Source organism: Squalius cephalus (genome assembly GCF_949319135.1).
Source record: "Squalius cephalus genome assembly, chromosome: 3".
NCBI lineage: Eukaryota > Metazoa > Chordata > Actinopteri > Cypriniformes > Leuciscidae > Squalius > Squalius cephalus.
This window is the reverse complement of record NC_137124.1, coordinates 38121121-38139416: the sequence shown is the minus strand read 5'-3', so window position 1 is coordinate 38139416 and position 18296 is coordinate 38121121. Positions and strand designations below refer to the sequence as shown.

Genomic DNA, 18296 nt, shown 5'->3' with positions numbered 1-18296 from the left:
ACAAAACCCCACCACATTAGCTTCACACTGCTCGGTATGTGAGAGGTTAGGATCTTTCGCACTGCTCTGTGATCAGCACTAACCACCCAAACATGGCCAACACCACTACGAGAGGGGCTGCAAAACCGAACTGGAATCAGAAGAGGGCAGTTCCTTCCGCCTTGGAGGGATTACAGCTTTACCGGAAGAGGGAAGGAAAGAAAGGTTAAGCCACTGCTGGTTGCCAGATTCAGCACCTCTCTTTTCGCAGTGTTCATGTGCGCCTCACGCAGAGGGTCTAGCCCTTTATATTAGAGCACAGTGATAACAGGACACAGAGAGGAAACAGCACAGCAATCGTTGAGAACAGTAAGTTACTTATTTTAACTAACAATATATATTAACTAAACTAATGTTTGATTTAATAACCAAACCAAATAATTGTTCTATTTCATAGGTTTGAAGCCACATGAAATGCCTTTTTACAGATTTTGCATAGATAGATAGATAGATAGATAGATAGATAGATAGATAGATAGATAGATAGATAGATAGATAGATAGTTTGAATACTTTGAATGTCATGACTAACCAAGGCATTCATGCAATTTTAAGCTTTTTCTCTGGAAGTTCATAACATTTGCTTGCAGTCAGCAGTGGACTTGTCCAGGTTAACCTCAAGATAAATCTCTGTTCTGAGTGATATTTGAAATGTGCCAAAGAACAGAGTGCACTATATATACTGCTTAAACTGCTTGTCTTGTCTGGTTTAAGCTGGTCTTCCAGTCTGACCAGCTGAAAAGTGGTCAGAAACCCTCTAAAACCAGCCAGCAGACCTGACAAGGATGGGAGACGAGAAATGTTGCTGTCTTTTTTTATGCTATTTTCTGTCTGTAATCTACGAGAACATGTTTGTTTTATATAAAAAAAATGTAGCACTTGTTATTTCTGCGCAATAGCCGAAACAATTGCATTCTTTGGTCCATCTTTGCGAAGAAAATAGGCGAGGTTTGAGCATTTCCCCGAGCGCGAGCAGCAATGCAGTCCAATCAATTACGTTTAATTCAATTCACTTAAACTTCCAGCGCGCTGCGAAAGAGAAGCATTTATTGATAATGAATTCAGAGCGCTCCTCCTCCTCCTCTCGTACTCCTGCTCGCCGCTGCGCATTAAGAGACAGCTGGCGATGAGAGGAATATCCCTCTACTCTCATCTCTGTCACCTCACTTGTGTTTTCCTCAAGCACTGCGGACAGAAAACGCTCTGCGCGGAGCTTTATGAGACACGGCACGAGGAGGATGCGGACCGCCGGGGTTTGGCCAGCGACCGTCACTCTCCTGGTCCCCTGGGACTGATTTTCGGTCAAAAAATATTGAATGGGCGTTTGTATCGCCGTCTCCGCTGATTTCCGTGGATACCTGCTCGGATATTGTGTGATACGGCTTCAGGATGAAGAGGATGAACGTAAGCACTTCAAGTGTGTTACTGTGCAAGCATGCTGACTGCATTCGGTGTGTGTTGAAGCGCGGCTGAGTTTATTTTGTTTGGCATTGGCTTTACTGTACGATCAACGCGCAACTTTATCGTCTTCGGATGCGTTTCAGGTGTAATGTTAAGGCATGAAACGCGACTAAGACAAATCTATCTTCAACTCTTAGAAACAAGGATTAAGATTCGTTGTTTGCTGAGACAGACATTTATCGATTGTTCGTTCCATTTGTGCGGAGATGCAGTTCGTGACCGGGTGCGTTTACGCGTTTTCTGGCTACATCATTAACACTGAAAATAACACACTGAAATTAGCACTTTATAATGATAAAGTGAGAAAGTGTAGGCTACATGCTCTAGTGTGCCTTCTTACAAAGGTAATTGCAGGCATTGCTCAAACATAAGTCATTTACAATTAATTAGAAATGGGAATCGATTCTGGATGCGATTCTGATTCCTTTTAACGATTCAGTTTCCTTGACAGCTCTTCCTCTTAGTAGGCTAATAAATAAAAATCCGATTTGTAATTGTATTCATCGGTATGTTGCATTTCTATAATAAATATAGGTAATATAGGAATTACAAAGAACGTTTGCACAGACTTTTAATTTGCCTATACTTTTAGCAAACAATTGGCCCTAACTACAGTTACTAAGTAAAATACAATCAACTAAGTAAGATACAAATGCCATTTCATTCATTCATGCATTCATTCATTCAAATGCATACAGCTAACAAAATGTGTATCTTTAAATAAATTAAGTAGCCTACAACATTTGGGGGAATTTCTTTCAACTTGACAGCGTTCTAAAAACGAGCTGGAAAAAGACAAGAGCACATTGGAACGCAATCAAGCGTTTTGACGCTTTGACCATACCCCTACCGTATAACGCCTACTACGGTCACAGAATTTCGATGGGTCACAGCTAGAATAAGGTGTAACACCGGCTTATTTGTTTTGTCCACGTTCACACAGCTACAGATAAGTTTGCAAATCGTTAAGAGAATGCTTATGCGCTTACTTTTACACATCCGTTCAGTGATAACCACAGTGACAACCTCATTTTAATACCAAACTGCCTCCCTTTAATTTTAACAACTAACAATCAAGTAAACTTGTGCGGAATCGTGAACTTCATTCACTAGGCTACAATTTACGGGTATTTAGTCATTTATTAAATAAGGTTGTTTAATAGTGTTAAACTATTTACGTGTTATGGACGCCACCATCTTTTCTTTAGTCAAATAGCATTCTAACTGACGATTCTTACTATTTCTACGATGTAGCCTTTAGTAGCCTATGCTTGCACAACATGGAATATTTAAAAGATTAAAACATCTAGAAAATCTTACGAGCCATAGAAAACCTTACTCAACATTTAATAAACGAATCCAATCTAGATGCCAGTTCATCTGTCAAATCTAGTATGCTGCTCCGAATTAAGCCACTGTCACTATGGTTACGAAAATAGAGATTTGAAAAGACACTTGACATCAGTCACACCCGTTAATACATATGTTTGTTAATCCCAAACACTTGACTGTGTGAATGTAATTTTTTATTAATTAAAACAAAACAGCTCATAAGACTACTGTTTTGGGAGTCTGGCCATGCTTTATATTTTTGATAAACTTAAAAGAACTGTATCGAGAGTAATTGTTACAGGAATCAGACTACACTGGTTGCTGTAAGTTTTGCGGTGTAAATTCAAATGGAACTGCTTCTGAATAGAAACTAGTGCTTGATTGTCAAGGTGCGGTCATGTTTACCACTGTTCAGCAGATTTCCACAGGCGAAACCCAGGCATTTTAATAGGAATCCACACGAAATTTGAAGTGAGGCTCAAAGATTTCTCCACACTGATTTTGTAACTAGTTCAAGTTGGTTACTCAGATTCATCACAATGACAACAGAATTTTGCCTGGGTTGAAAGTGCCAACTGTGCTTTATTCATTACACTATTGACAATCGTGGAGTTTGTTTAGCAAATGTGACCACATTCTCAGTCTTAAAGAGATTCCACCAAATTGTGTGTCCATACGCAACCATCCATCCATTCCAGTCCTGGATTTCTAAAGTTGTTAAATTCTGTTTGCAGCCTCGCTGGAAGTCGCCACCCATGTGGCCGTCCGTAGTGGGCAGCAGGCAGCCCTGTCCCCGTGAATCTGCTCTGCGTAAGGCAGCCATTAGTGGGAACGTACTTGCACTCCCACCGTTCCATGTCCCCACGGGCAGGAGCGTCCGGGTCTTCATCTGTGCCAACCCTGATGGTAAGTAGCTTTTTCCCTCACTGTAAATGTGAAAAAAAAAACAAAAAAAAAACTTTGGGTTCTTCATAGTGCCACACTCAAAGAAGTCATTTAAAGGTGCACCAAATATCCTTTCCTAATAATGAGCTTACTGGAGGAACCGTTTATGGTCTTTAGAGTTCTCAATGTTGCAAATTCCCCAGAGAACTTACCTTTAAAATTGGGCCTAGAGGTTCTCCAGAAGGTTCTGCCAATGTGATGACGAGGCACCATTTTGGAGTTCCTAAGATCAAATATCTTTCATTTCTAAATAGTTTAGACTATTCATGACAGGTGCATGGATATGTGTGTATGAGAACTTGAGAATCACCTGGACCCAAGGACCATACTGACGGCAGTGCACAAACACACTGTTCTGTCAACCAGACTGACACCTGTTAATGCGCGAGTGATGTGCTAGACGTGCTTTATCATCCAATGTGTTAATGAAAATTTTTTCAGTAATGAATTCAGATGGCAATGAGAGTTCCACATCATGCCGTTTCATAACACATGCTGCCATCCTCAGAGATATGGTCATTGCTAATGTCTGCAGGACCGCTGTCCCGTGTGCTTTGACAAGAGCAGCAGTGACAGCAGTTAGTGGAGCCGTCTGTCTCAGCACTGAACATGGGTTTCAACAGTCCACAAAAACACTGGCCAAGCAACCGTGACACAAAATACTGTGCTGCTTTACAGTCATACAGTCTCTAATATTAATATAGGGGAGCTCTTAGTCTTCAGTTTGCTCGTGGTTGTGCTTAACAGAGTGGGAATTTCTTACTCCTATCCTGAGAAATCGGTCATCATTTCCACCATCGATTGCTCATTTTTACATCTTAAGGCTTAAACCCAGGGCTGCTTAGAATTGACCTCAGATTTAATGAGTGCCAGGGGAACTAGGCGGCACATACAGTATGCAGTCATAGATTTAAATATGGGCTGCAGGGAGACCTTAAAATAGTCTTCTAATCTAGGAGTAAACAAGCCAAGGGAAAGTATAAAATGGGTTAGGAGGGAGATAGAGAAAGAGGAATGGAGAAATGAGCGCAGAGAGGTGAGAATGAAGTGAAAGGAGGGAAGATACCGGTGAATAAATTAGATCGGCGCAAGGACGTCTTAAAATGATGACCTTTCAAGCTGAAGGATTCACGATAAAGACTCCTCAAAAACGCAGCTATAACATACTGTAGGCGACCTCGTCATATTCCACCTGTAGATGCACTCGTTCCTAATGCACATGGATGTGGTTACATGCATTATTCCTAAATAATAATAATAATAAATAAAAAAAACAGGCCATTATTTACTGGTAAATAATAGTATCCATTATATATATATATATATTATAACTACTATGTACTTGCCATTTGTTACAATATACTTAACCCCAACCATAACTCTAAACATACCTCAAACTCATTAGCAGTAAACGTGGGAATTTTCCAGAACATAGCTACACAGTAAATCCATTTTGTAGATATTTAATGTTAGAACATATATAAAGTGTGAACAAACTTATTATATAAGTTACTTATTTTGTAATTATTTTAAATTATAAGTTGGAATGTGTCATGTTAAATACTTCCTCATATACCCTAATTTAATATGAAGAGACAATAAATAAGTAATTCATGCAGTAGATTGATTTACCTGAAAAGTGTAAACACTGTGGCTTTGTAGTGCTGTCAAACACTGTTCAGTTTGTTTGAGTATCCTGACCAGCCGATACAGCAACATTGGCTCAACCAATGTGTGAGCTTGGGGCAGGACTATTTGTTTGTTTGGCCAGTTGCAGCCATATGGCATTTTTCGGAAAACCCACTTGAAATGGTTGTTAATTTTTTCAGTTTTATTTTTCATTTAATGAAGCCAATTTCAGCTAAGTTAAATAGTTTTAATTTAAAATAAAATAGTTTCCACATTCAAACACCATTTTGTATAATCACATTCAACCTTCAATGAATTTATGCAGTGCAACTTGGTCTTATACTGGAATACTGTAAATAGAGTGAGTCTGAAGCCAATTTTCTGCTGAAATAGGAGATTAGAGAGATTTTGTTCTAGTCAAAAGCCCTGGAAAGTCCACTACTTGAAGATGGTTTAGAGAGAGGCAGAGGTGACGGTGTGTGTGCTGACTGAGAGTGTGAGGTGGAGTGTGGAATCTAATGTACTGAACCTGTAGATGCACAACTTAGAGGTGATGTCAAGGTAGAGAGTTAATGACACTTTTAGTGGCTGAACAAGCCAGCTGGGCTTTGGTGCAATGCTCTTCCCCCTTAAGCACTAGAGGGAGCAATTTATACATCACAGATTTACAAAAAGGGAGTTGGCCTTGCACACAGAGACTCATAACTACTGTTATGTCTTACTATTCTCACTCTTATACATCCCCCGACATGAGAGGAATGATTTCAATTGGGTTAGAGCTATTGGAGAAGTCAGCTCTGTGATTTAGGGGGTCTACTAGGGGCATTTAGGAGAGCAGTTGCTGGAGTCTTGCTGAGGTTGAGATTGAGGCTTTGAGGAAATGAATGTGATAACATTTATATGTTCGTTTTTATTGTTGTTTGTCTCTTTGTAGGGTAACCAAGGGCAACTAGAGTTTTATGTGCAGGAGTTTTATTCTGCTTTAGGGACCTTGAATTTAACGCCACCGTGTTATAACAGCATGCGTGGTATTAGCCATCGTGATTTATTATGGTGTATTCAGATTGTTTTCAATGCTGGGTTAAATGGGCTAAATCAACACATCCAATGGCCCTTACCAATCATGGCCTCCTAATAATCCCCTTCCATTGAATTAGCTCTATCACTCTCTCTCATCTCCACCTATAGCTGGTGTGTGGTGAGCGCACTGGCGCCGTTTTACTGTGGCTGCCGTCGCATCATCCAAGTGAATCCTGACTGGATTGTAAAGCGCTTTGGGTGTACAGTAGTACATATATAAATGCCTCATTCATTCATTCATTAATTCATTCATTCATTCATTAATTCATTCAACACAGGCTCATTAGAAAAACGTACCTGAGGCAACATTTCTGCGAAATGCAAAATATGTACCAATACAACTATAGTGCTGCGCAAAACGAAAAATACGTACCTGTACAAATACATACCGCTGCAGTTTCCAAAAGAAATGAACACTGGAGGCAGTAAAACAGCAAGCTCATTTTATCCTTTTCATACAAAATTATGATTTTATTCATCATAATGTCTGTTATGATAGACTTATTTTCACACAGCTCCTTGCAAAATATTATATTATGACCTCCAAACACTTCTTACCATTGTGCACGATTTGTCAACGAATACTCTGGAGTTTGCATCACCAGCTCCATATGTTTGGCTTTTCTGACATATTAAGCTTGCTCGGTTGCTCAGCTGGTACAGAATTGTTCTTGTGATGTGAAGAACTCAGGTGCGAATCCCGTGAAACATGAGTTACGACAAAAGAGCTCAGAGATGACTAGAATCAAGCTAAAAGGGCATGGTTGCTTCAGCAATTGCGTTTTTATGTCACATTTGCTTTTGTTAACTCTTATTAGGTAGGTTTAGGGTTTAATGTAGGTGTACAGTTTTTAAAAACGCGATGGACCAATAACCTTGGCACATTTTCCCAATGAGCCTAGGCTGAAAAAGTCACTATATATGTAAAATTCTATTTTACTATTTCAATTTTAGGTTCAATTGAGGCTGTTGGTGGATGTCATAATGACACGCTCTGTGGCTGAAAAGTATCTCTCTTTGTTTATGACAGTTTTAAAAAAATACATTGTAGATTTTTTTAGTAGTGCAGTGCAAATTTAAAAAGTTTTACGCATAAAGAAATAATCCTCTGAATGGTGTACAGTCACATTAGATGAAGACTGTTCTAGTTTTCTATAAAATGGGTTTCAAACATGTAAAGTGTGGGTCACCCCCTCAATGCTTGTCAAATGTCAACTTGGTCACGCAATGTTTCACGCTCATTTGCTGCAGCCTCTGTAGATACGCTAATAGTGTAGAGTTGTTTGCTGATGCGAAGAGCTAAAATTAGACAATGGAACACACGTATTATCGTCCTTTACCAGTCAAGACAATGGGAAAATCAGTACTTGTACGGCCTAAGAAGCAGAAAAGGTCTGTAGAAAAAAACACAAGCATAAACATTGGTATGGCATACACAAGATAGAAAGATTTGAGTAGTGTTGCCCAAGTTGCCCTTTTTTGTTGGTTCAGTAAGGTAATTATTGTGTAAACCGCTCTCTAAAATGTACTAGTATCAGTTTAATTTACATAAAACTCAGAGACAATCGTACTGATCCACATCAGTAGATGGCAGTACAGTATCTTACACTATTGTGTTATCGCTACTTGAAGTACACAAAGAACAGCAATGTTAGCGCTAGCAAAATAACTACTGAATGCACTTTTAAAACTGGAAGGGTTCTTGGAGACATCAGCCAGTTAGCATTGTCATGACTTCATTTTCAAAGGCTCCAAAGTGATTAGTCACATGGCATTAAATTACAGCTCAAGTGATTGGCTCAAAAACAACTCCCATGAGCAAAGATAGCAGACCTATGCCAGCTGAGCAATTGCCATTGAGATATCGTTCTTAAGCTATGATAGACATCCTTGGTTGAGTCAGTAGTGCTGTTTTGGGATAGTCGAACAGTTTGAACGAACAGTTTGATACATTTCGGGAGTATCAAACTGCTCATTTATAGTCGTATCAGCATGTTAAACGTTGATAGTATTTTAACATAGAAAAGATTAACACTCTTCACCTTTAATGCAGCATTATTTCATAAGCATTGCATTCAAAAAACACTCAAATGGCTCATAATGATGGATAATTATGTGCTTTGAATATTCAGATAATTTTTTTGCCTTTGAACTTTTGGTAATTAGTTTACTAATTCCATGTAGCTAATGGATTGCCAACAGCAACGTGTTTTAGTCACAGATGGGATTTCACTCAGTCGTTAAGCACACTTGGTCAGGCGCCTTTGATGGGGAGCAATTCTCGTTCCATCGTCCTCCATCTTGCGACCTCACCTAATCCCTCAGAGTCTTGTGCTTCAGCATCAGACAGCTGTATCAATACTGAGCTCATCTATATGCGACCATCCGTTCAGAGCCCGTGCTGCTGGAGACACATGTGAGAGCCCCATGGGAGGGACTGAACAAAGGCTTTAACCCAGATTATATACAGGAACATACACAGCATTGAGAGTGAGATGCACGCTTGCTGCTTGAGATTCTAAATGACACCAATATTCATAAACTATTAAGGCGTTTAAAACGTTAAGTGAATATAAAGAAATGTCATTGATGGTAATGTGTATTTTTGCTAGACCATACCATTCAGTTCTAAAATGTAGGTTTGTAAATATAACTTGTGGGAACAAATTCTTAATTTGTAGCCACAATTTCTTGGCTGTGTAGGGCTCTGTACATTCGAGAATATTCAACAAGAAATATGTTGCAGGACATGATTTTATTAACTGAAAAATGATTGGCACATGAAACATTAGAATACATGCCAAAATGGAGCCAGGTGGTTGGAGGGTAGGGATTGTGACATTAGTTATTCCTTTTTGACAAAAGATTGCTAACCCAAACATTTTTTTTTTAAATTCACACAGAATGCGTTATTGCGTTTCAAAAAATCTAGACATTTTTTGACCTGTTAACTGAAACGCACAGAAAAGAATAAAGAACGCCTAAAGAATTGCAAACTGATGCAGACAAGTAGAAGAGAAAAGTATGCTTCAGAAGGGTTGAAATAATGCATATAAAATGGCAAAGAAGCTCAGATTTCCAATGATAATTAAAGCTTAGCAGACCAAGAAAGGCATAGAGCGAGTGAAAAGGGAAAAAAAGATCTAGAAAGAAAACCATGTGATACATTCTAATGGTCAAAAATCTAGCATCTAGCATATGTTTAGACAGAAAGACAATTGAAAACCAACAGATGAATGCAAAAATGAATTCTGTGTGTGAACAGACTTTAAATCCTGCAATGTGCGCTTAAAGTAAATTTAAAGTTCACTTTAAATGCTTGGGAGCTAAAAAAAAATCGAATTCTTCTATACATCTGAGATGTTTAAAGTCAGCCTTTCAGGCTTTGATTGGGGCTACAAGGCTTTATTATAGAAATTATAAGTCTTGTTCAAGTCTTTTATTTCTTACAGCCTTTCACGACGCCCTCCTTCATCTTTCCTCGCTTTCCTTCCTTTATCCATTCAATGCAATCTGGTTCAATAAAAGCTTTACTGGCACCACCCACCCCCATAGTGAATGAGCTCACTAGTTTTCTCTCCTCTTTTTTATATCTTTCTTTATCATTCTCAATCATATCAGACACTTCAAACATGCAACATGTAAATGTGAAGGCCAGTACAGCGGCTCATATAGCCGATGGTTCTATCATTTCTCTCTGTCTCTCTATTTTTCTTCCTTTCTTTTTCTTTCTCTCTATGCACATTTCAAACCTATATCTTTGACACAATTTCCTGATGGATACACTTTGAAAGCTTCAATCTGTTATGGAAATGCACTGTATAAAGTGCTCCCCAGTGCGTGGCACGTTAATTCATTTATGACTATATGAAAGTATCTACTTACGAGGTGCTTTTCCCTGGTGTTTTGCCAGTCTATGCGTGTCTTGTCTACTAACTGGACAATAAAGTGGTCTAAAGATTTTCTTTTGTTCTGGGGATGGTTTGTTGCATGTGGGGAGATTATTTCAACGTTTCATTATAAGACCATAACCTTTTTAAAAGAAGCTTCCCAGTGATGTTACAGGTTTAAGCTCCTCTGTTGTTTCGTTTGTGCTTATATAAAATGTCTAATGGTGTGGTCACTTTTACTGTTGTTTGACCAGTATTGTAAGTGAAATCCAGTCATTTCAATCATGAATTTCACGTGAGGATGAAAGATTTCCCCTTGCTTATTTTACACCGGGTTCAAGTTGGTCACGTAAATTCACTGTGTTGAACAGAAAGCTGCTTGGTTTTGAAAGTGAACGAGATAATTCTACCTTTTTGTGACCACATGTTTTTAAGTTCTTTGCTTGCTTGGATAGTCAGTTTATCGTTTTTGTTAGGGTGAAAAGAAGATGAAAGTATAGAAAGATAAAAAGCATTTATCACTGAGAAAGTCTGGAAAAGAACAAAACATTGCACAGGAAAATATAGTGCAAAGAGAAAAGAAATAGGCTGAGACTAGATACTTTATAGGACAGCCCAAAAAAGAACTGAATGGAAAGTTATAAAAGATTTAAAACATGAAAGCCGCCAAAAATCTTGACTAGGCTGACACAGATAGAGTTGCTGTAGTGAGCTGTGACACGCTGTGTTTGCTGCCTGTACCCAGAGGTTTCAGAGCACATGATTGGCCTCATCTTCCACAGAGAGCTCTCCAGTCTGATTTTCCCGTTCTCTGTCGAAATATCAACTATCAGCAGAGAGCCTGACCAATAGCAAACTGATACTGACAAGTAGAAGAGAAAACCATGCTTCAGAATCAAGTTCAGTTACCCTTCGAACTCATTCCAAGGTAAATCAAAGCTTAGCAGACCAAGAAAGGCATAGAGGATGTGGAAAGGGAAAGAAAGATGCAAAAAGAGACTAAGTAAGCATCATCTACTATGCGACCTTGAAATCAAAGTGTCATCTTATCAAAGCAAATTTCATATTCGTATAAGAGACTATTTTAGGTGTCAAAGGTTTGTAATTGCAGCTTTAATTGGTTTGTGAATAGGGTACTGGGGGTGTTTGAGAGTGTTTGTTTATTTTTGCCTTGGTACTAGCAGCTGTGTACAGTAGTAAATACAGTAAGGCTGAGTATCCTCAATGTGTCAACTCTCATATTGTCTCATATTGCCCTGACTTTCTGTGACAAAGGGCATCATGTAATATTCAACGACATACACTGCTGCTGTGTGCAAGATTCTGAAGGCATTAGTGGAAATGCTGCTATTTTGCATTTGTATTATGTAACACTTTTGTTCAAATTAATTAATAATTGAATAATTTAATGACTTTTGCTTTAATGACAGCCAGGCTGCATTAAAGGAGAACTCCGGTCAATTTTAACATTGAGCTCATTTTTTTTGTACATTTGTACATTTGGTCAAAGTCCATAGTAATCGATTGTCGAGTTCACGCGCATTGGTTTAGTACCTATGATCATGCGCGTGAACTCGACAATCGATTACTATGGACTTTGACCGAAAACAGGATGTAAATACAGGTATGAGCGCTGGCTAAATAAATATCATTTTTATTCATATCTTTCACATCTACTGCAGTCAGATTCACCGTGTTCACTCTGAAGGAATCACTCACATGGCTGGGCACTTGTAATGACACATCAAGGATGTTAAGAGGCTAAAAGCAGGTTTAAAACTTGCCCCATTGAAGTCAACAGGGTGCAAATTTTAAAAAGAGGATAACACGGTGTAGGCAACACCGATTTTTGTCATTGTTCTCTGTATTGACAGCACTCCAAATGTACAAAAAAATGAGCTCAATGTTAAAATTGACCGGAGTTCTCCTTTAACTGCAGAAGTTTGTTTGTCATACCTGATCATCAGGTTCTCCGGCATGATTTGAGATGATCTTCAACGGAAGAAGAACATTGACCATCTGAACCAAGACAAGTCACATCAGTGTCTCTGATTTACTTATTTGATTTGAATACTTCTTAGTTTTATGTCATCTCGTGAACAGAAAGATTTCATAAACAACCATTTTCAAAATCCTGCAACTTTCTGTTTATTTCCAGGTTTTGAATCCCAGATTGTCTATGTGATCACAGACGTCGTGATTGTTTTTGCTCTGCTACTAGCAGCAGAGAACAGTAGTGACTAGTGTAAGCCGGGGAATCTCTGTTTTCAAGCCTTGCTGGCAGCTATCCCCTGAGAAAAGAACAGAGTGTTGAAGTGACAGCAAAAGACAGGGACTAAAAGAGAGATGTTTGGAAGTGTTTGTATGTGATTTGCTCATAAGCATTCATGCATATGATGGAAAGTATCTGAGAGGGAAAGAACTGCAGTGGTATTTTGGACAGAAACACCATAGAATTGTTTGAAGTACTATGTAAATACCACGGTACATGACTACAGTAATCATTCATTAACAGTGTTGTTATTTTTAACTAAAAATTAAGCTATAACTATTAAAAATTTATTAAAAAAAGGCTGAAATAAATATAAATATTAGATGAAAAGTAAAAAAAAAAAAAAAACTTAATTTGCCTTGTATTCTCAAAACAGTAAAAGCAAATCCATAACGTCTCACCCAATTTACCAAACATCCTATTTTCAGGTCAAAATGAAGCTACACTCAAAACCATTCACTCTTAGTGAAAAACCAAACTTTGCCCTCAGACATCACACACAAGCCCTCACAAACACAGACACTACAACATAGTCTTACACACTGGTGCAATAAATTTAAAACAACATTTCCTAAACTGGAAAGTTATGTTGCTTGTGGTTCCCCCCCTCACAAACCTTTCACATGATGAACACAAAAGACACAACCAATGGATACATTGCCACATTTTTATTCATTAATGTACTACACAGTATAGTAACACACACACACACACACACACACACACACACATATATATATATATATATTATTCCGCCTCAGCATCCCGTCTTTGGTCTGGGTCAGGCCAGAGAATCTCGTCCACATCACTAGCCCTAGCCAGGCAGAGGGGTAAAATCCTCTTGCATGCCTGTTCCCCGCTGGCACACATCAACTGAAATATTTGACAGGCTTCTTCTATTTCATCGTCTCTGAGTCCTGGAAAAATAGAAGTACTGTACTGTTACTAGTTCTGTAGCACATAATTTTTACAAAATGGAAGCATTCAGAAAACTCTATCTGTGTTAGGCAATTTGATGCATTTCTTTTTACAGTTTTTTCCAATTGCTAACACACAATTTTGCTAACTAGGCTGGTTTTATCAAAATACTTAACACAATTCACAAAACCTCACACCCAAACTGCAAAATACCGAATATATTGAATTGAAACTATGATATAATATCAAAGACCATCACTGTACCTTGTTATTGACACACTTTTTTGTAATTGCACCTTTTTTAGAAATCTGAATAAGAAGAGTTCAGATGCAAAAGCCTCTAAATGCCATCTGAAATTTTCTTATAGAATGATTTTTATCAAGCTCATATATTTAAATTCAATAATTTCACTTAAATGGCAATGAAGATTGCCTATTAATTGTCATTTAAGTGAAATTGCTGAACTTAAATATACAAGCTTGATAAAAAGGATTATTCTATAAGAATAATATAGTTCTTTTGCATCTGAACTCTTCATAAATCCATATACAGATTAAGGGGCAGATTTACTAAACAGGGCAAATTAGTGTGAGAGCGCAATTCCAAAACAGCACAGATGGGAGTGGAGAATTAATGCACGAGATCTACTGATGACACGCAAATTAAAGGACACAGACGCAGTCAGATCATTTCCATAACGCCAACGCAATCTACCAGGTAGCGTCTGGTTTAAGACGTGCTTTTTTTGGGTGGTAAATAATGGCACAACTACCAGTACATTGACGAGCGCAAACCTTAATAAATCACCTTGCATGATTAATTTAAATACTCTCCTCCCATAAATTTTGTGTCTGAAAGGGAAAGTCCTACAAATGCATATGCAATAAGGTCAGCCGCAAAAATAACCCTGTCCATGCCTTTTCAGCGCTAATTTTTCACTGCATGTCTTTAGTAAATCTGGCAACTAAGACTTACATACAAAGATGTATGAATATTTACAGATTTTCCCTTTCTGAATATTCATGTTTGTTTGTGTTTTGTTTGTTGTCACAGATACAGAAGCAGAGAGAAATGCTCTGAAAGAACATGTCTATCCCAAACTACGAGACTTCTGCAGGGAGAACTATGGCATTGAATTTCAGGTAATACAGCCGTAAATACTCTACAGCAACCATTAAGCTCAAGACAAACAGATTTCTTTCTCTTTTTTTTTTTTCCTAACCTTCTACCTTTTTTGATTTTACTCTGTGGGCTGGAAAGATAAAGTTTCTCAGGGACTATTATGTGATCTCAGCACTGATATGCTCATGTAAGGCGAAAGCATGTCTCTCTTATATTCGCCCTCGGGAGCATGGCCCGGAATCCATCTCTCTCTTCCCCTCCTCTCCTTTGGAGTGATATTTACAATGCAAATGTTTGTTGTCATAGAGAATGGAGCAGTGGGGAGATTTCCATCATGCAATTTGATAATTAAATGCTTAGAAGAGGCACCGTGGCCATTGGCGCAGACAGCATGCTGAGATTTAACTGAGGCTACATTGGTGTGGGGCTTGACCTGATTTCAAGACCACCCCCTCAAGTAACAGATCTTCATGTATAAGTCTATGCCTTGTTAAATTCAAACCTATTCTGTGATTTTTTTTAGATGTAGCTGACAATGATGCTTAGTGACATTTAGATGTAGTAACATTGAAAATTGTGATAATCCTTCATTTTCTTTAAAATTGTAAGAAAAACTCTTTGCATTTTTGTAGCTTTTAAATTTTGAATTTAAATAGCTTTAATGATAAAATGTTTATTGTCACAATATTTTCTCTTGTCCCAACTTAATTTGCAGAAAGTACAAGGAACCCTATAGTGAACAATCATGCTGTACAGTATGAAAAATGGCTATTATTTTTTAAATTGACAGTGTCATTAATTTATTGGTGATGAAATGGAAGTAGCGATAGATCTTTTCTTTCGTATTGTGACATACGTCTGAATGAAACGGATTATCGAAAAAGAAAAAAAATGTGTTGTTGATTTGAAGGAGACAGAATGTGAGCTTGCAGTCAATTGCAATTAAGGGCAAGTTCAAGTCACAAGAGAGAAGTTTGACGTTTCACTAGAAGAGTTTAGACATTTTGATAAAAAATAATGAGGTAAATAAAATAAAAAAATTAAAAAACGCACGAATGAATTGTTCATAATAAGATCAATAACATGCATCCTTAAGCCCCGTTCATGCTGCAAGCAACACATCAAAATGACGTGATCCCATTCACTTTCAACAGAGAGCACGTGATCTCTCGCTTTTTTGAGATCTCTTTAGTCACAGTACCAAAAAAGTTTCTTTTCCAATTTCAGTACCACAGCCACCAGAAGTTATTGAACACATGTGAGTACAGATGTTACCAGATGTTACCAAATGGAACATTAAACCTTCCAAAAGTCCAGTAAACATAGTTATTCAAGACAACAGTTACTCAAGTTATTCAAGACAATCAGTAATAAAATAAATAACAAAGAAACAAATTACTAATTCAATTATTAGCATTGTCTTAACAGCATGATTTTTCAAAATAATACATTATTACTGATTCAGAAATGAAAACAAACTAATGTATTGCCAGTGAAATAGCTTTATTGTGAATTTCTTTAATGTCTAACATTAAAGAGTCTAACATGCTCAGTTCTAAATGGCTTATTAAATCTAAAGTTATCCGCCAAGTGCGGTGGGGTTTTCTCTTTTTCTTGTAATATGTAATATGGTTTAGTTAATGCTATTATCTAGTTATTTACTAGTTATGAATTAGTTCATGTAATTATTATAGACAGCAGCAGTTATTTTAGGCTGCATTTTCACTGCACATATTTGACGCATCTGTTTTTTCCCATCTGTTTACATAGACTTAAGACATAAATGGCTGTGTTTACATTAATACTTAATCTCGCTCCTTTTCGGACATATTGTAATTATTTTTTATAATACTTTATAGATATTGTTTTTTTTCTTCGGTATGTTGCAACATACTTATTGTATTTTTATATTTTATTTTATTTTTATCTTTTCTTGTTTAAAGGTCCCATTGCATGAAAATTTCACTTTATGAGGTTTTTTAACCTTAATATGAGTTCCCCTAGCCTGCCTATGGTCCCCCAGTGGCTAGACGTTTTGATGGGTGTAAACCAAGCCCTGGGTATTTTTGAGAAAATGAAAGCTCAGACGGGCGAATCTAGAAATCTTCCCCTTATGTCGTCATAAGAGGAAAGGTTACCTCCCCTTTCTCTTCTTTGCCAGCAAAGAGAATTTGGTCCGCACATGAGAAAATGAGCTGCGCGAGCGCGATATTGTTTTTTCCTCGAGACGAGAGACATCATGGCTTGCAAACGAGCGAAGCATGGCAGTTGCTCAGTGTTTGGATGTACAAATGAACACAAAAGTATTTTTTTAGTTCCTTCATCCAAGCCTCTGAAGAACCAGTGGGTTATGTGAATGTCTGATGTGTAATTGTTCAAGTTCAAACAGATAATCTTTCTCTCAAAGTCGTTCAATACTGCTTATGCATCAGTAAATCAAGCCAGTGACTAAAATACCAACTTCACATCGTTTCTCTTAGTAGGATGAAAATAATCTTACTTAAACTGTGATTACAGTTTTTCTCAGTCGCTTTGGTGCATTTCTCACATCACTATTTACATTTGCACAACAGTTAATGCAGTTCTCAAAACAATTAGTACAAACTGCAAAACCTAGTTGATAACATGCAAAAGCGTGTCACTTGCTCAAAATGGATAGCTCATTCCTCAAAAGCAAGTATTCATGTCAATGAAAGTGTCAGTGTCATCAAGATGAAAAGTCCTGACACCATTGTTTATGAACAAGATAGTCAAATGGCTTTGTCATGTTTTCATTATGACAGTTTACTCTGTAAATGTTTTCCAATGCAAAAAAGTCAGATCTTGGTGACACTACCTGAAAATGCTCAAGACAGCACTATATACTATTTTCACAGCCATTTGAAAAATACAGTAAAGTTACACATTACTGTATTTAGTGAGGTAACTGAGTACAAGACACTGAATATGTAAGTTTCACATTTTTACTGCATATGCTCTTTGCAATATTCTAATTTGTTCACAGCATTGTGCAAAAGAAAAAATACACCCGTATTTACAACAAACATAAACTCCCTTTGGGTAGAGCTGTGCACAACTGTAAACAATATTGCAGTACATATTGGAACTGAACATACAACATACATAGTACTGTAGTCATTCATGCACATCCAGACGTTCCTCATCAGTGAAAGCTGAGATTCACCTGAGAGAAATTGTTCAATTTCAGGAAAAAAATAGATAAAAAAAAATGAGTAAAATTTGCTTGACAGATTTTGACAACTAGTTCAACATTTTTGTATGTAATGACTCAAGCAATGAAATGAGGACTATTAGTTTTATATGGAATGACTATTCAGCATTCACAAGTATAGTTAATTTTGACTGACATGACATAAGCAAATGATAATGTTAAAAAACAGCAGAGAGTTGTATGAAAGCAATTGATGCATGTCCAAAAGCATTTGCAATTTGTTGGAAGGAATGAGAAACTGCTACTATGATGTGCACAAATGACTAAATGTTGTGGAGGTTGAACTAACTGTTGTGCAAATGTAAATAGTGATGTGAGAAATGTACCAAAGTGACTGAGAAAAACTGTAATAATATATATACAGAAAGTGATCAAA

General features: G+C 37.4%; 1 protein-coding gene across 2 annotated transcripts in view; it reads left to right on the top strand.

Annotated features, from left to right (window-relative positions):
* Positions 1–275: 275 nt before the first annotated feature.
* nwd2 (NACHT and WD repeat domain containing 2) overlaps positions 276–18296 on the top strand; it is a 73203-nt gene continuing 55182 nt past the window's right edge. The window contains exons 1-3 of one of the 2 annotated variants that reach the window (XM_079867303.1): positions 276–348; positions 3566–3737; positions 14620–14708. In XM_079867303.1, the coding sequence (XP_079723429.1) occupies positions 3587–3737; positions 14620–14708 (240 nt within the window). In that variant the 5' untranslated portion in view covers positions 276–348; positions 3566–3586. Of the gene's footprint in view, positions 349–1164; positions 1443–3565; positions 3738–14619; positions 14709–18296 lie in introns of those variants that run through there. The other variant, XM_079867302.1, reaches the window with a different exon arrangement.